Here is a 19,399-nt window from a genome sequence, read left to right as displayed (position 1 = left end):
CAACCTGAATTCCCATCCTTAAGCCACCCGCCCTGATGGTAAAAGTCTCACATACACCGCAAGTCTCTCAGGTGACAAAGCTGTTTCCAAAGCAGCATCTTGTACAGTTTCTGACATTGAAGAAAGAAAGAGTCTCTGGTTAGCTGTCCTCTGGGAACAGTCATCCACCCCTGACCAAGGCCCGGTAGAAGGTACAATTCAGAAGACAGATTTAGGAAGTGGGATATGGATAAAAACAGGAAAACAAACTCCCAAAGGCTATCGTTTATGCGGACCGGGCCAGTTAATGACCAGTTCACACATGGTCTCCCTTGAAGGCTGCAGGACTGCTGCTCCCGTAATTATCAGAGGCCCTACTGAGCTCAGGCTCTCGGGAGGAGACGCTCAGAGTCTGGCTTAAACCTGCTCTCGCCCCTGGGAGAAATGCGGACTCGGGGAGCTGCCCCACCCACAGCACCCCAGAGGCAAGAAAGGCCTGTCAGGATGGAGAGGGTTCACAGACGGTATGACAACTTTAATTCTGAAGGGCACCTTAAGTTCCACTTGTCACTTTTTTGAATTTATCTGTCAGGAACAGATGTAAGGACACTGTACTGGGCATTCAACTTTTTGGCAAAATAGAAACTTTGGTCATAGCCATAGTTCTGTAAAAATGTTTTAAAGAGGCTATTTCTGATTAAAATAATATTTTTAGCAAGTGATACAAAAACAGTAACAAGAAAGTAAACATCTTCATATCTAATGTAAGAGCAGAAACTCTTTATCCACGTCTTATTTTTAAATACAGCGCAAGAGTCAGTAGTGCTTATAAACAGTAGAAAGTTCTCTTCTAGGGAATCCGAAAAATAGCAAAGTAAGGCACAACCTGTTACTGTTACAGATTTGCTTAGGCAGTAGTGTTCTTTCTGGAAGGCACAAACTGGAAATCTGATTACCTAAAGGCTTAGAATGTGGTTCAGAAGATGTCATATGGCAGGGACGGCTAGCCTGGAACAAATTCCCTTAACTGGAATTAATGGCAATTCCTCAGACAACCTTACTTGGAGGTGACGACACTCGGGAAGTTAAGAGACGCTCCGCCGGGCCAGGCGTAGGCTGGGCGGCCGCACTTCAGGTTCGGAGTGTTTATGACATCACAAAGGCACATGGCCTAGAAATTCAACTTTACAGTAACAAACAGAAACTAATCAGCTTAGACAGAACAGTAGGCAAGCTCGAGAATATAGCAGGTTCTAAGTCAAAGGTCTCGAAGAGGTTTCTTGAACGGCAGGCGGGGTGGCACTGGTTCTTCACGAGGAAACATTCCACACTAAGGGGGAGACACGACAAAGCAGAGGAAACAGCAGTTCAGTCTCTCACTGCAAACCCGGAGTTAACAGTGAGCATCACGGTCTAAATGCGCAAGTCAACTAGGCCACCTTACTAGTGGCGTCTCTACACTTTGCCGAGGGCTGGAGGTCACTGTCAAGAGAAGGGGTGGAAAGAACCGCTTTTGCAAATGGTTCCCAGGGCCTGGGCAACAAACATCAACGGCCTGTTCCGGTATCACGTACGGTAGCAGGAGTGGTAATTCCGACACTCGGACTTCTGTGCGCACAGGCATGTCCGTACCGACGGGGGCACTTCTCCCGCTCCTGTCAGTACCACGCGCCCGGGACCACACTATGTGCCATACGCAGACTGAGCAGCGGTGTCCCCATAGCAAGCGTATGGGTGTTCTATTACCATCCCCAGTCTCCAAGTGAAGAAACTGAGGACCTGGGACATTAAGTTGCTTGCCCAGGGCTACGCAACTGGAAGGGACCGGAGCCACAGGGGACAGGCAGTCATGCTTGTAATCAACAGACGAGACTGTTCCTTGTACGAGGAAGTATCGGATGAAAATGTGCTCAGAGTGAAAACAGATGGGGCAGTGGAAATGAACACATTTTCCTCTGACTTCAAAGGATCAATGTGTGTATTTAAAAAACCCTTGGATTTTAATGAAATAATCAAGTACTTAAAACATTTACTGAAGAGGGGCGCCTGGGTGGCTCAGTAGGTTAAGCCTCTGCCTTCAGCTCAGGTCATGATCTCAGGGTCCTGGGTTCGAGCCCCGCATCAGGCTCTCTGCTCGGCGGGGAGCCTGCTTCCCCCCTCTCTGTCTGCTTGCCTGTCTGCCTCCTTGTAATCTCTCTCTCGCGCGCGCGCTCTCTCGGTCAAATAAATAAATAAAATCTTTAAAAAAATATTTACTGAAGAAAATGAAAATCTTTGGAGTGAACTAGTAATACTGAGGGAACTTTTTATTCCAAGTTCTTGTATGTGATATCAGCTGTGACCACACCGAGAAGACCTGAACAGTGGATTTCTGCCACAAGAACTCACCGATGATGATGATGATGATGATGACGACGACGACGATCCCTATGGCCCACATCTGCGACAAAACAGAGACCATCTCACATTTCCAAACATATAGACGAGCGTGCTCACTGAAGACTGTAATATTCTAGTCATGGACCGAGAAGTTAAGGAACACTATAATCTGAAATAATTCAGTTTTTAAAGCCTAAATTTGCTGTTCTCGATTAGAGTATTAAGTTATTTATCTGCTTTTTAGAAGATGGTCCAGTGATTTGTGGTCCCTAGGAAGGCATCTGCATGGGCTACTAAGCCTGTCTTGTGCATCAGGGAGTGTCACTCGTGTGCCCTAAGGGGCTAGATACATCTGAGCTGCGGCAGGCGTTAAGGTCTGCTCTGGGGTGCGCTGCTGGGGGGCGGCTTTCTGCACTTCTGTGGAGCACACTGGCTTTCAAGACCCCTATCCTGTGCCTCTGGAACCTTTCACTGAACCACAGGCCAGTGGGCTGCCAACCCCAGCCCTTTCCTGCCACTGTGTGTGCAGGGCTTTGCGGGGGTAGAGACGTGGAAGGGCCTTGGTGGGCTGGTGACCCAATTTTGGACATTCCTGTTCTATACGCTGCTTAAGGTCAGCCATGGCTCACGGAGCATTCCTAGCTGAGGGCACGGGACGAGGGCATGCGGTCAGGGCTCAAGACTCAGAGTCAAGCCAGAGTTCCACGTACGGGACATCAAACTCCTCTCCAATAACTGCAGCCCCCGCAGGCCCTCTGAGAACGGAGGGGGACTCCATGTAAAAACAGGCGAAAGAAAATCACCTTGCAGTTCTTCCACCAGTATTTTCTCTTCAACTTGGCGGCGCTCGTTTCAAACTGGGATGCTCCGGCCTGTAGCGCGTCTGCGCGGTCATCTAACTCCGACAGCTTCTGGTCTCTTTCCAACACCTTATCCACGTTGACTCTCATGATGTCCACCACCTGAGCGGACGCAAGCACGCCGAGTTACACAGAGAGGGAGGGAAAAACAAGCAGAACTCGCAGTGAATAAAAGGGCTCATTTCCCTTCGGGTCAGCACTTGATTACTCTGAGCCACACTTTTATTTAAAAAGGAGGGAGCAGGGAGGGGCTCACTCTCTCATGAGGAAAACACCTGGCAAACTAGAAACAGAAGGGCACTTCCCTAACATGACAAAGAGCATTCATGGAAAAACCCTCAAGTAACACCCAGGCTCAGTGGTGAAAGACGGAGAATTTCTCCCCAAGATCCAGAACAAGCAAGGATGCCCGCGTTCACTAACGCCGTTCAACACTCCCCTGGGAGTTCTGGCCGGAGCAATCAGGCAAGGAAAGAACAAAAGACATCCAAATGGGAAAGAAAGAAGTCAAGTGGTAGCCATTTGCAGATGGTTCCATATACGGAAAATCCTAAAGAATCCACACACTACTAGAGTCAATAAACACACTCAATAAAGGCTCAGGGTATAAGACCAGCACCCAGAAATCAGAATGTTTCCATATAAGATAAATGAAAAGGAAATTTAAAAAAACTGCATATACAATAGCATCTGAAAAAATAAAATAGTAGGGGATAAAGTGAACCAAGGAAGTGGAAGATTTGTGCACTGAAAACGAACTACAAGAACACCTCGGAAAGGAGTCAAAGATGTAATTAAATGGGAAGACGTTCCAAGTTCCCAGATGGGAACACTTACTGTTAAGATGGCAAGATGCCTCAAAGCACTTACAGATATACCGATTCAACGCAATCTCTATTCAAATTCCACTGTCCTTCCCCCATTACCATCCCCTCCCAGAAACAGAAAACCTAGTCCTTAAATTTTTATGGAATTGCAAGGGGTCTGAATAGGCAAAACCATACTGAAAAAGAGAATGTTGGAGGACTCAGACTTTCCAGTATCGAAACCTTACAACAAAGCTACAGCAATCAAAGTAGTGTGATTCTAGCATCAGGACAGACACACGGACTGAGGAACCAGAAATTAACTCAAACTTCTATGGCCAGATGATTTTTGACAAAACTGTCAAATCACTCAGTGAGGAGGAAGATGGTCTCTTCAGCAAATGGTGCTAGGACAACGGGACAGCTGTATGCAAGAGAGCGAAGCTGGACCTTTACACCTCACCCTATATATAAAAATTAGCTCAAAATGAATTGATGACCTAAGTATAACAGCTACAAACTATAAAACTCTTAGAAGAAAACGTAAGAGCAAACATTCCTAACTTCCAATTTGGCCATGGATTTGACTCCAAATCAAGAACAACGAAAGACAAAATAAACTGAACTTTAAAAAAATTAAAACCTTTTGTGCAAAAGACATTCTTAAGGATATGAAAAGACAATCTACAGAACAGAAGAAACTATTTGCAAATCATTTATCTAAGAAGGGTTTAATATCCAGAATATATATATACACATATATATGGAACTCTTGCTCCCCAACAAGGAGAGAAACAACGCAATAAAAAGAGCCAAGCAACAGACCTGACTAGATACTTCTACAAAGAACGTAAACAAACGATCAATGAGCACATGAAAAGATACTCGACACCGCTGGTCATTAAAGAAATGCAAAGCAAAACCACAATGAAATACTTCATATTCACTAAGGAGGACAGCTACACTCAGAGAAAACAGAAACTAACAAGTGTTGGTGAGGAAGTGGAGAAGCAGGGGCCCCGGACACGGCTGGAGGGAAGGCAGGCTGCAGTGGCCACTGTGTACAGGCTTGGCAGGTCCTCAAAAAGTGAAACACAAGATTACCACATAATCCAGCACTCCTGCTTCTAGATACATATCCAAGAGAAATGAAAACATACAGCCACACAGAGATTTGTCCATGAATGTTTGCAGCAGCATTATTCATGATAACCAAAAGGTGGAAACTCAAAAACCCCTCCACAGATGAATGGAAAACAAATTCTGTATACACACACCATGGAACACCACTCAGCCCTAAAACAGAAGGAGGTACTGACAGATGCTGCAACGGGGACCATGCAGAAATGTTATGCTTTGGAAAGAAGCCAAACCCAAAAGGCCACATGCGGCATGAACCCCTTTATCGGAAAAAGCCACAACAGGCCAATCTATAGCAACAGAAAGCTGACTACAGGTTACCAGAACGGGAGAAAAGGGGAACGGCAAGTGAGGACTGCACATGTCCACGGCGTTCCTCAGGCGGGAAGCAGAAGTAGTGAACGCAGACAGAGGTTAATGGCTGCACAACACTGAGTTCACTGAACTCCCCTGGTTGATGGCTAATTATAAGCTATGTAAATTTCACGTCAATTAAAAACAAAACAAAAAACAAAATACCTCCACCTCTCCCTAAAATTCCTTTGGTTAAGAAAAAGGACCCAGTTTGATTTTGTAAGTAGAAGAAAGTTTCATCCAGTTAGAATGGGTAAGGTGGGTAAGAATTCCACGGAAATGTACAAGTTTCAGAATTCAGTTACTAAACAAAACCATCAGACCAGAATATTACCAAATGATTTAATAATGCAATCTGACCTAAGTTTGACTCTGCTTTTTAAAGCAGCTAAGTGCAGAAAGATCGAGATGTCTTGGTTGCACGCTGGCAGCTCTTCGGGCTACAGAATCCTAGTCGGAATTGCTCACAGTCTTCCACTGTGGGCCTGCACACACAGAGCAGAAAAAAGATGCTGGAAAAAAAGACTCCAGGATTCCACAAATACCGATTTGTTGGGCTAGAGCACTCTGCCAGCGTCTGCCTTCCGTACGTGAATGGGTGACAATGGGAATGGAATTCCAGAGGTTTGCTCAAGCCTAGGACCCAGTGTGTCAGGCTACTTACTCTAAGAAGCCTTTTGATGAAAAATCGGGTTGGAGGGATTCATCTTGGTTCGAACAACCGATAGACCTAATCCTTAAAACTTTATTACCCTATTTTATAAACTGTTCTTTTCTTTTCCTTTTTTTTTTTTTTTAAATTGTGGCAAACTGTATCTTATAAAGTGGTTCCTGGAGGAATGCTCTCAGGAGGAGTGTCTGTGGTCACGGGAAAAGAAGCATGACTCCTGGAGACTGACTTCTCAGAAGCTTAGCTCATTTGTTATATTTAAGAAACAGCCAACATTTCCTTTATACTCATGCTTTTATGATACTTTTTCTAAAAAGAATTCTTTCCAGGGTGTTCCCATGTTGGTTTAAAATTCAGTTTTCAACACTGGAGACCAGTACCTCATCGACTTGATTTTGTGTCTGCTGAAGTCGTCGGTTGCTGCTGAAGGCAGCACTTGAACCTGCAGGTGCACCTGTAGACCTGAAACGTGGAAAGGCACAAGCATAAGTAAATTCTGATTTCAGATACATTTCTGTAAGGATGAAGACGTTACTCCAAGACCTCTCTGTTAGAAGTTTCAGAACTAAAGCAGAAAAGAAATCCTTCCCACAGTAATGAACAAAGGTTCTAATGACATTTCTTCGAATTCCTCTATAATTTCCAAGATTCATCCATATGTGAGAAGTGACCAGAGTCTAAAGTGAAGGTTTAACAAGCTTTACTTTGTAACGCTGAAGCACCTGATATTAATATCAGGGATCCTAAGAGAGGGAAACTCTACTTTTTTATTGTTTAAAGACACACATCTATTTAAATGCACTCAGTACTCTTTTGCTCTCTCATTGTGGCAAGAATTGTTTTCACACTTATGAACAATTACAAAATGCCACTTTTCCACTAGGACAAATATATTCATTCACAGAAACAGGATCAGGAACATCAAGATGTAGGGAGGAGGGGTGGTGTGAGTGGGAGAGGTGAGATGCGGTGCCTCCTCTCTTAAAAGGTTCCCCTCCTTTCAAATCCTCACTGAATGCCTGTTTCTCCCCAGGCAGATCTTCCTTGACCACTGTGGCTCTGAAGTCCTTATTGCTTCCATTACTTGGTTGGCTACACTTTGATTTTTCACACACACACACACACACACACACACAGTCAACCCTTGAACAAGGTGGGCTTTGGGGGCGCCAACCCCTTTCCCCATCCCACAACTGAAAATCTGCACATAACTTTCGACTCCTCCAAAAATATAACTACTGAGAGCCTACTGTTGACCAGAGGCTTTACCAAGAACATAAACAGTCAATCTACACGTATTTTTTATGTTGTATGTATTATACACTGTGCTCTTACAATAAAGTAAGGTCGAGAAAAACTGTTAAGGAAATCGTTAAGAGAGAAAACACAGTAACTGTAGTGTTCTGTATTTATCGGAAAAAAACCCACGTGTAATTCACACCCATGTTGTTCAAGGGTCATCGGAAGGTCTCGCCTTCCCTAGTAGATCAGACTCCTGTGTCTTAGATGGCTCTTCCCTGTACCCAAGCACCAAGCATGCGTCTTCATACACCAGCTACTGATGCATCCACTGGTTCAAGTTCTTTTATACCTACCATGTGTCAAAGACCAGGGATGTAGCAGGTCCCATGCCTGCCCTTAAACTTAATTTTATTCTCTGAAAGGTAACAGTGAAGAACCACGTACTGGTACGTCTTCTTCAAGCGTTTTCTCATTTAATCCTTATTAACTCTTAGAAGGGGGTACTACCATTAGCCCCATCTCATGGAAGCCTAAAGTGGGGTTTAGAAAGCCAACAGGGCTGGTTGCACTGGAGCCTGTCTCTAGACCAGGTCCCATATGATTCTACGGATCTAGACCTTAACCACCTTAACCACCGTTGATTTCCTGGCACAGCAGCCTCAGCAGGTACACTCCAGAGTGGTGGCCCTAGCTCCTAGGAGGAACCCGGGGAAAGCACCCATTCCTTCCTCCTCCGTAGGTGAGCCATGACAGGCTGGAGGGGCACAGAGGGTCCGTGGGACTCTTGACAGAATATTACCACGGGAAACTCCCATGTTTTCAGGGGCCACTACAAGATGGCTTCTGCCTCAAGAGGGAAGGTCTACAGCTTTGCTCCTGAGTCCCCTCTGACCGCTGCTGCCTCTACACACAGGGCCGAGGTCCTTTCCCTTGCAACTTCCGGAGCCCAGCCCAGCACCAGGCGGCAAACGGGCGCTCCAGGTCTAGGGCAGGGGCCACCGCTCCTCTGGGGAGCCTCGGGCCCGGGGTTAGGGGAAGGGGAGGGGTGGGGTCCAGGTAGGGACAGTGGAGGGAGGGGGCGTTTCCTAGCTCCGGGAATCCCCCGGCAGCCCCGCCCCCGCCTCTTCCGCGACCGCCCGACCGCCGCGGGACTGCGAGCTGCGCGGCGGGGCAGGCTCCGCCCGCCTGCAGCCCGTACCCTCGGGGCCGCCGCCCATCCCTGGGCCTCCGGAGCCACCGCGCAGGCCCGCGTCCGAGCGGCTGAAGGGGGCGGGAGGGGGGAACCGAGCCAGGGGAGGATCCCAGCCGCGAGCCACCGTCTCCCGGAGTCCGAAGCCAACCCGCGTCTCGCCGCGTCACTCACATTTTGGTGGCGGCCGGCGACGGTCAGCAGAGCGGCGCGGCGGGACCGAAGGCCGGGAGCTGGGCGGGGCGGCGGCGCGGGGCAGATGACGTCGCCGGGCGCGGCCGCGGAGGGGCGCGCCGGAAGGGGGCGGGGCGTCTAGGGGCGGGGCCACCCGAGAGCGCGGGGTGGGGGCGGAGGGCGGGGCGCGAGCTGACTGCACCGCCTCGTGCGTTGGGCACGGTGAGGGGACTGTGTCGGGAAATGGGGGCGGGGCCATTTCCCTGGCCGTGACAGTACAGGGGACCCGCTGTGTGCTTCTGCTGGACGTCCCGCGTTAGCCCGGTGGTCCTGGAGACCCCCGTTTCCCCGGGAAACAAGGCCCTTTGGGAGTCTTTATCACAGGCGTCCGTAGGGTTAGACTCCCTCTCTTCGTGGGCTCAGTTGGTGACTCAAGTGTCTGTCCCTGCGCAGGCCGTACCACAGTCTGTTTACGGGAGCCTGGCCGTGAGGGGCTGTGTTTCGTTTCTGTATTTCTGCATTCCCGGGCCCCGGCACAGAGGAGGTCCTCAAGTTCTGGTCGGCTGCGGGCGGAGGCACAGATCCCAACGCAGTGGGTTACTTTGCCGGGTGCAAAGTTGTTACCGGGAGGATTCCTACCAACGTAGACATCGCCTACCTTAAAACAAACCAAACAACCCCCCAACACTGCAGAACGCTGCCAGGTCAACCGGCAGATGAGATGAGGAATGAAAACTAAAATCCTTAAATGCCGAACTGTCTTTTCCCACTGTCGATGTAATAGTCTGAAAAGGGAGATGTTAGTGTGTATTAGAATAAACAAGAGTGTCGCGGAGGAGGTGGGATTTGAGTTGGGGAAGCAGGAAGAAAACTCTCCAGGCAAGGGATGAACAGACATGGCCAAGGACAGCAGCGGAAATGGACATGGTTTGCACCGCCCAACCAGAAGGGGCAGGTTGGGGTACAGGTGAAAAGAAGACAGAATAAAGAGTGAGGATAAGCACGAAAAGAGAATGTCACTTAAATGCAGTGGGCTGGAGAAACCACCGGGGCCCGGCGGAGTTGGGAGATACCCTGCCGACTGGGTCTGGCGGGAGCGTCCGCACCGGACTCCGTGGAAGAGGCACTACCAGGGACACGGGATGACACTTGCAGTGAAAGGAAAGGAGATGGTGACAGAATTCTCAGAAGAGAAGATGCGTATTAGTAGTCAGCTGGAAAATGCCTTTTCAAAAGCAGCAGAGGATTTTCGCGGCAGTGGTGCATTTAGATTGGCGTCTCTATGTTTCAAGTAACTGGTATGTTGAGCGGTGCCTGAGAAGACGGTTGGGAAAAGCAAGTGTTCTAGGGGCAGTGGCTTACTAAGACATTTTTCTCTTATGGACACGTCTGAAGCTCTCTAATAGCGGATGACAAAACACTGTCTCTAGATCTAAGGAAATCCGTGAAAGTGATCTCGTCTGGGTTTGAAACAGGCTGGTCACCCCGGATTTCAGTATCAGGTAAAGTTAAAGCAAAGCACACACATAGTATGGGGAAATTTTCTTCATTTTTAATTTACAGCAGAAAGAATATAAAGCATTCAGAAAACATTTTCCATATTTTAAGGGCAATTCAAAACATTTTGCATGGTTTCCAGCAGCTGAGTTCTTCAACAGATCCATTGATTCAATGATGCTTCACATGCACAATTACAAAAATAAAACTTACAAAAAAGAAGACATCTAGACTAGTTTTACATGCAAGTCTCAGGGACCCCCCATTGGGCGCCAACTACTGTGTGGAACTGCCATAAGCGACCGTGCAGCCAGAGAGGGGTTCGGTTTATTGTCTTTATTTTCGTTCACACAGTACAGCTGATTTCAAATGGGTAACAAGAATAGCAATTAAATCTTCAGGAGACAGAATAAGATTAGCTATTAATTTTATAATGAAGTCCTACTCCTGGCACTTGGGAATTCAGATTATCCAAGAAAGCTGCGCTTACCTATCATCTTATATTCAAAATTAAGATTCACAACCAAAGAAAAGCGGTCAGAAATGCTTCGTTTCAGTGGAAGTGCATTCGTACCTCACCTACGATTCACAGTTGTACTGGTGGGCTACACCGGTAGGTTTTGAACCTACTTCCTATCCCCTCCGTAAGAACCCTCCTAATTCTATGTTAAGTCTTTATCTTCCAGAAGTTTCTAACTTACTCGGCTAATAATGTAGCATGGGAGACATTAAAAAAATAAATGAATAAATAAACGTGAGGGTTAAAGCAAATCCACTGAGGTCATTACTCTTGTCAAAAGATCAGTTATTTGTACCATAATAAATGGAATAAACGTATCTAATTTCAGTTCTAATATGGGATATTCTGAAAGAGCTGGCTTTCACCTTCCTATTCCCATTTATGGATACAATTGTGTGTTTTGTAAATTACTCAGTGTCCTCCTACAGGTCAAATCGTTTAAAATAATAGGTATTTGGGGTGGGGGGAGGGCAACAGCTGCAACATAACCCACACATTTAAAAACAAAATCGAGCCAGGTCAGTTTACAAATGTACAGGTGGCTACTGGTTGTGGGGCTGTCACTGTTGTCAAAGCTGATCACAAGCGGTAAGACGTATACTGTACAGTAATCCGAGGTTGGCAGTGAAAGGAAGTAATTAAAAAACAAGTACAATTATAGAAAAGGCACCAAGAGCACTGACCCCAGTTTTTACCACGATCTTTTTGTATCTACCTTCCTTCGAAAGACACCAGTTTAAAAGCTTATTTGTGAATATTTTTAGGCTTCACAACGAGCCTTGAGTTTTTAACTTACAGTTGGCAGCCAGAACCAAGAAAAAGAAAACAAAACAAAAACTATCACTTCAGCTTCACACCAACTGATCCTGAAACTTTACCTGGGAATTTTAAACTGGCATCAGCAAATTCGAACTTTATTCTCTCAATTTAACGTTAGTAGTTTAATTTTTAAAAGCATCAGATTTCTTTGGCTCCTCGTTATATGGAAAGAGTAACAGACCATGACAACCCTACAAGACCAGTTTGCATCTTTTAAATTTTTAGTTATTTTTTTGTGCAATTTTTGTTCCATTTTCTGATTTCCAGCAGGAGATATGAAAAACGTGAGACGTTTTCCTACTTGTCATACCATTTCTTTTGTCAGGTTTTGATCGTTCTAAGTGTTCTTTGTTGGAGTGAGTGGATGGTGTTAAGCTATATACGGATTCATCTTATGATTATCTGTTTAGCAAAAGTAACTTAATTTTCTTAAGCAATATTAGCATTCACATTACTTGGCACCGTTGGCAAAAAAATTTTAAATTAAATAAAATAAACTCCTGGTAGCCAAAATTAAATGTAAACATATCCTTTTTTTTTTTTTAAGTAATGTTACTCTGCCTTTTATCCTAAGTCTAAATACAGTAGCTCTTTTTTTTTTGTTTTTTGTTTTTTGCAGCTTAGTCATGCTTTAGCAAAATGTTCTTCTAAAGAACATTTAAAATAAAGTACTCTTATAGTGAAATAAAGTTTTTTTTGTTTCATTTTACAGACCATAGCCACTAATGCTTTGCTTTTGTTCATTTCTTTTTTCTTGATTTCATGCACATATCTCTTTGTTTTAATATATACAATATATACAAACAATACATCCACATTTTTTCTCGCTCGTTCAGACAAAACTATACAAATAATTTTATCTTGCCATGTTATTGACCTTTGTGAATAAAATATTTAGCAATTAATATAATCCCTTTCAAATATTTTCTCACTTTCCGATTCTACCTTTTATATATACACAGAAACTGCTCAGTTTGGATGAGATTATAGCCAAAAATATGGAATTTACTGGCCAGAACGCAGCACCACACTGATCTTTTAGGTGGCAAATGTCCAGGCAAGGTTTGTGATTCCTTAGAATGACTACAGTTTCCAAGGTTACTAAAAAAAGCTCCATGCTGTACCAATTCTCTAAGTAAATCTCATTGCACATGAAAGTAAGGCCCAAAAATTAAAGTGCTGAGCATGACAAAAGGGACAAGATGATCACTATACTCGCAGGTTCTTGGGAGGTGGTGGGGACAAGAAAATAAATTTAAACTCTGTAAGCTGTTTCTCATTAGTTCCCATGCATTACCCGTTTACCACACACCCGCCCCTCTGCAAATTTCCACAAGACATTAAAAACCTGCAGATTTTAAAAGTTGCATTAAGTGTGCTGTAGAGATTAAAACAAACACAAATTAAAATAAAATAAGATCAGTGAAGGAAATGAGAACACACGGACCCAATAAAGATTTGCATGATCTAAGCCCTCCACTGAGAATCAATCCCAAAGATTCAGCTTCTTGGAAGTAACTGACAGGTGCAGGAGCAGCACTCTCTTTTGTTGCTAGTGCATCCCCACCTTCGCTTGTCTATATTTTTGGTATAAATATTTGTACAGTTCCACACGATGTTTGAATACAGCCCTATATGAGAAGGAAACCGGCTTCTTCCTAAGAAGAGGAAGCCTCTTTCAATTCCTCGTGGTGTCTTGTTTTCCCATGATCCAACAGAAGATTGAGTTCCAAGATGTCTTGCTGATCAAATTAAAAGTTGTCCATGAAAGTGCAAATGCAATGACCAACACATTCCTGTTAAAATCCTGCAGCTGATCTCCCCAAAACTGCAGAGGGATTGTGTGTGTGTGTGCGTGTGTGTGCGTGCGTGTGTGTCTTTGCATGTCTCTGCTAAAAACAGAAATGAAAACAGTCTGAAAAGCAATGTCACATTGCTAAGGGATGCTGCTGTATGTCTTCAAGTTCCTTGGCCTTTCTCAACTCTTTCACTCTGGAAGAGAAACAGAACAGAACACCAGGTGATAGCTATATAGTGAAACCGTGGCTGGATGAGGGCAAGGGCGGGACCATTCCCTCCGAAGTGAAAAACCAAGACAAAAACCCTTTGGAAGACTGATGGCAAAAGAAACTCCTGCTAAAGTTGCTGGGGGAAATACTCAAGAGAAAGACACGTCCCTTCCTGAAACTCTGCTCTGCAGCGAGTGCTCTGAACACAAAGCAAAACGGAAGTCGACTGCCTTGAGTCACGTGTGACGGTAACGTGCTCATCTTAGGAAAAGTGAACCGTCCGCCTAGCTTTCCTTTGCAGCCTGTTGGGACCACCACGAATGCCCAGCAGTTCCGCGGGAGGCACGTTAGGGAAACTGCACACATACTTGCTTCTGACACTCCCGGCAATTGAACTGCTTTGCTCACAGACTCAAGACGGGCGGGATCTTGCAGCCCGTCGGACCTGCACGGCCCTCCCACTGCGCTCGAGCACTGTGCAGTGTTTCTGAGTCTCCTTATTCCTTACCTTCCTCCCACTCCACACTGTAACTTTCTCAGATGTTCGGGTCACTTCCCCCCGTGCTCCCAGATGGACAGCAACAGGGGGCGTACCACTGTGTTCTATTTATCAAACATGTTGTAGTGAACAAATTTTAATGAAATTGTTGTCCACAGAGTCGTGGGAAGTTCACATCAGCAAATTATGTGTTACCGATCCCCTCTGGTCTATAGTTTTCAATATAAAACTTTGTCTTGGGTTTTGAATATGGCCACCTGACGTCGGTGGGGTGCCCGGGAAGGGGTTGTGAGCTAGATTATTTCCTTTAAGTGACAAATAATTGAGATCTTGCCTTAACAGCAAAATGATCAAATGCAAGTGTGACTTCAGGGTCTGAGTCCCGAAGGCAGCACGTGCGGTACTCGGCAGACAGCAGGAGCCCTGCGGACCCTGTGATAACATTTGTTTCCTAAAACGGGTGTGGGAGGAGGGGTTCAGGCAAACAGAAGCTGCTGTTTCTCAGGACACGGATACCCTATACCTCAACAGCGTGACAAGAAAAAGGCTCTTCTGTTTTTCTCCTGGGGGCCTATAGAGAGGTCAGTAATCCCCAAACACAGTTTTCTGATTCTCCAAGGCTAAGGTTTCTGCTGTTATCTTTTAAGTGATACCGGTCAATTCAGATTCTATCTTAAAACAAATGCCAGTTTACTTTCTAAACAGATTCTTGTTGACACTCAGGGGGAAGAAAACATTTTGAAAAGTGTAGGAAGTTGTTGTTAATATCTGGGATTCAATGGCCTGACACATACGCTATTATAGCAATTGAAGAAAACAATATATTTACCACCTCCAAGCAGAATCATTTCTGAGTATTCTGCAAAGTTGATACAATCTCTTCAGAGAGAAGTTGCTCTCTTTCAGAAAAAAAAAGCTTTATTATTTTATCATCATGAATACTGAAAAAAATTATGTTTGAAAACTTATTTGCCTGATTTATCTACTAAATACACCAGGTCCAGCTTGATCAACACTGTATCTTCAAAATTGTTAAATCCTTCCTCCTCAACAGGTATGTTTAGAACACGTTGACATTGATCTGTTCAAAACTGGACCCGGGTATTATTTAGTTTCAAATCTTGTAATTAAATATACCATGGATTATTAAGTTTCAGGGTAATTTGGATCATATTATAGTGCAGAATTGTGCATCATTATTGGTCCCTAATTTTGGACATGCAGACTTGATAAATGGCTTTTTAAAAATTGAAACATGCTATATTGTGTGTTCAATTTTTAAACATGCAAAATCTATACTAACAGCCCTCTGGCTGGAAAAATGCAAGGCATGCACCGATGCCACCTCTACTTCTGGGCATGCAAATATCTGTACTTGTGCAGAGCTTGTTGCGAATCCCGCAAAATGTGCATGCCACTTCAAAGACAACATTTTATTTCTGCACCAGTACAGAACTCATTCACAGATATGCAACAGTGACTCCATCACTGATGAGACTTCTAGAACCTGAAGAACCCTGAACTCAAAACCTGACAGCATAAACACAGATATCCATCCACAGTTTTTCGAGAGTGAAGAGGAATGCTTTAAAAATACGAAGTTCATCATCGAGATGAAAGAAGAAAGAGAGTGAACTGTAAACCAGAGATGTTTCATACAGTCTCATACCAAAGAAGCTATCATCTGCTGATCACAGTGGGTAAACCTTGAACAAAAGTTTTTCTTTTAGTTAAAATGGTCACATTCGTTTTTGCAGGTTTTTGGTTTTGTTTTTGCAATTTCTTTGGAAACTAATTAAAAAGTTAACTAAGTTTCATGAGGTTTTGAAGTCACCATGTAAATCTTCTGCTATGAACTAGCAACAGATAGCCTCGCGCGGCTCTAGGTCAAGGCCAGATGCGTGCCCACACACAGAGGTGGCGATGATCGTCTACCCTGGAAAAAGGAGACGCCCTGATTTCTAGGATTTCATCACTCCCGAGCTATGGTGGGGAACTTGGTTCTCAGTTTCATGATGAAGTTTTTACAGTACGTCAGCATGATAAATGATACCCTAATGACTTCAGTGGCATAGGCTTTTTTTTTTTTTTTTTTAATCAGATGTTCAAGGAGATCATGGAAGAGGAAGAGAAGGCTTCCGTTCCAATGGCTGTACGGGCTAAGTATTCATTACCTCGTTTAGTCCTCCCGACACATTCCCATTCTCTCCAATTCATAAGTGCAGAACCTGAGTCCTACAGGTTACAACAGTTGAGTTATATAACAGGTTATAACCTGAGTTCTACAGTTATAACAGTTGCTACTGTTATAGCAATGAAGCAACGTGCCCCAGGTAATACAGTTACCAAGTGGTAGAGTGGGGACTTGAGCCCAGGCCTGTCTGACTTCACCTCTCTACCCCGCTGCCTCCAATATACGCTCAGGAGAACAAAACAATGGGAAAAAACAAAAAACAAAAAACCCAGTTACGGTATTGGTTTTTCCAAAGGCATTTGGACAATCTCTGTGGCATGAGAGGAGGACATTATTGAAAACTGATAACAATTAATACCTTTATTCCTAACAACTACGTTTCCTCAACTCTGAGATGCTGTCCTTTATGAGACCTTAACTGATTTTACTACAGTGTTTGGGAGAACAAAAATTCCTACACTTAAAATGCACTTAACAATTTTATAAAGATGGACCAGAGGTCTGAAATAGTGGGAATAAGAATCAAGAGAAGGGAAGCATGCTGTCCTCCTCCAGTTTCTAATCGGCAGACCACGCGCATGTCAGTTTCTCTCTCGAGGTTTAGATGAAACTGAGAGACCCTCATCATCTGTCCTACTGAAGTCACAGATGGAGCTCTAAGTTACTGGAGGGCAGATTATTAGGACAGAGTACAGGTGCCTAATTTTTTATTTTATTTTGTTTAATATCAAATGTCAATTGGACAGAAAGTAATGTTTGACTGGTATATTACTGCTAAAGAAACAGAACAATTAACTCTATCACCGAGGTAACTTAGAACATTTGATACTCGAATTTTTCTTCACAAATCTTAAATAAAAAGGCCCATGTTGACTACACGTACGTCTACCACAAAGGGTCATAAAAGTCTAGGTGTTAAAAGTTACCTGTGGGTTTTTCCCCTTGTTATTTATATTTCCAAAATGTGCTACAAGGAGTGTACTTCTGTAATAATTATTCCTGATTGTCATTCTCCGAAAAAAAAAAAAGAGTTTATGTTTTTCTATCCATCTTTTACTACGATGACATTTCACAAGTGTTGCAATCACATGACACAAAACACCCAACTGAAAAATTCAGTGGAGGAAAAAAAAAATTATTTTATGGTCCCAAACCAACATCAACAGACTCAACTGCTGTCGATACTACGTGTATTAAGAGCCTACTGGCAAATAGAGACCAGAATTTTTAAAGCTGGAATTATACTTGAAGATCCAGTCACCGTATTCATAGAACTTAGAATACAGATGTTTGATAGACTTCCGTCCCGTGGTGCGTGCTATCTACAGGCAGCTAATGCTTACTGAGGTTTTGGCTCTCCAAAGGAGTTATACCTGTGAGATTCATTCAGAGCCAAGAGAGAACCTAACCTAAGGATGTCCTGGTCATCTAAAAATAAACCCCACTATAACTGCACTTGCTTCTGAACTTCACCCCGCAGAAGACGGGCAAAGCAGCCTTCCGTGGGACGGGACAGACAGTTAACCGGGACAGAGACTTCAACTTCTGTAGCCTGATGGCTCTCGCTACCATACGGAGGGCTGCAAGGAGAACATTTCTCCGCCTCCGGTCAGCACCGTGGAAAACGGTACTCCTAGGATTGGCTTGGAGTTGAGGTAATTAGGGCAGCAAGACTTTGACCCGTGACCATTCAACAGGGATGGGAGACAACCCCAGGATTTGCCCGAGTGTTCTAGGCTGAAAAGAATCGCCACCTTGGGATACGGCTGCAGTCTTAACAACAAGAAAAACAAAACAAAATGAAATGCCAACCCCCCAAAAAACCACCCCCCCCAAAAAAAAGAAAACCAAAGAAAAAACAACAACAACAAAAAAAAACAAATGTTGCATTCTAATGTACCGAAGTGATGTAGGAAGCAACAGCACTGAAAGCCAGCAAAGCCCACAGGGTTTATTCCCGTCAGACGTCCAATGAGAATTCATGAACACATGAAGTGGGTCTGCTTCCGGAACTTGTAGCAAACAATGGCTCCGTGGGTAAAGCATAAGGCAAAGCGGCTTCATTCCATCTACTCAGGAACGCTCAGCCAGAGAAATGTTTCATGAGTCAGTGGATTTCAGCAGGTATATTCTTGCAATGCTGGACGTCAAAAATATACAGGGCAGCCAGATGCGGCTTTCTGATGAGTTACCTGTTGCTCTGAGAGCTGCAATAGCTCGTGGGGAATTTAGGAAAAGAGAGATCTTGCCATTTTCCAGAAATCTCATTTGGATTGCAAAACAAAAAAGACAGAGAGGCCCAATAAGAATGACACAGAGCATGTTGTCTGCAATTTAACACACACCACTGTGTTCCAAAAATATTCATTTCCTAAAAGAGGCAAGTAAGACAAAATTACTTTGGATATTTGAATTACATCCATGATGACACATCCCACACATTCATTTCCTACTCCTCACCAGATATAGCGGGCCGCTTGGGATCTACGCCTCATGTCTTATTTAACTAAGGAAGCATGAGGTCACCGTGCTTGACCTAGAGCACTGTCTACGTCTCTCCAATAACCAGGAGCCTTCCAGGCATCGTCAGAGAATCGTCCCTTGGATTAAAGTATATACCACAAAGCAGAAAGTGTCAAGTGTAACCTGCAGATCTTGACGACGACCCACTGAAGAGATTTCACAGGACGGCTCTCAAGAGTCAGCACGGAAATCACTACTTACCCAGATAACTGGCACCATCTGGCAAAGTCAAGAGTTTGGAAACCCCGTTGTCAAATACAGAGAAAATCCCTTGCTTAACGTTTTTGTGGCCAAAAAGTGTTACCTCTTCTTCCTCCAATTAAGATTCTTTTATTGAAGTTGTGTAGCTCTGCCCACCTTTACTGAAAGCAGGTACTAGGCCAGCAACTCACTAAGACAGGTTTTTGGAAAACCAGAGTTCCCACTGTGTATGACAGTGTTTGCAGTGGCTATTCTAGGTGGTAAAGCCCTCCCAGAAGTATCATCCCAGGGAAAAAAAGGAATTTATCTAGGAATAGCTTCTCGGAGAGTCGTCTCCTCTGATC

The 19,399-nt window shown here is 44.4% G+C and overlaps 1 protein-coding gene across 1 annotated transcript; it reads right to left on the bottom strand.

The window, feature by feature from the left end:
- Positions 1-1,214: 1,214 nt before the first annotated feature.
- Positions 1,215-8,860, bottom strand: LOC122897964 (vesicle-associated membrane protein 3). Its single transcript, XM_044236142.1, has 5 exons — positions 8,794-8,860; positions 6,569-6,650; positions 3,162-3,320; positions 2,368-2,419; positions 1,215-1,309 (listed from the first exon to the last, which is right to left on the bottom strand). Coding segments are annotated over exons 1-5 (315 nt in total). The 5' UTR covers positions 8,796-8,860; the 3' UTR covers positions 1,215-1,289.
- Positions 8,861-19,399: the final 10,539 nt, after the last annotated feature.

Source organism: Neovison vison, unplaced genomic scaffold, assembly GCF_020171115.1.
Source record: "Neovison vison isolate M4711 unplaced genomic scaffold, ASM_NN_V1 Scaffold_046, whole genome shotgun sequence".
In the NCBI taxonomy this organism is placed as follows: Eukaryota; Metazoa; Chordata; class Mammalia; order Carnivora; family Mustelidae; genus Neogale; species Neogale vison.
Note: the sequence above shows the minus strand (reverse complement) of the source record. Positions and strands in the feature narration are given on the sequence as shown.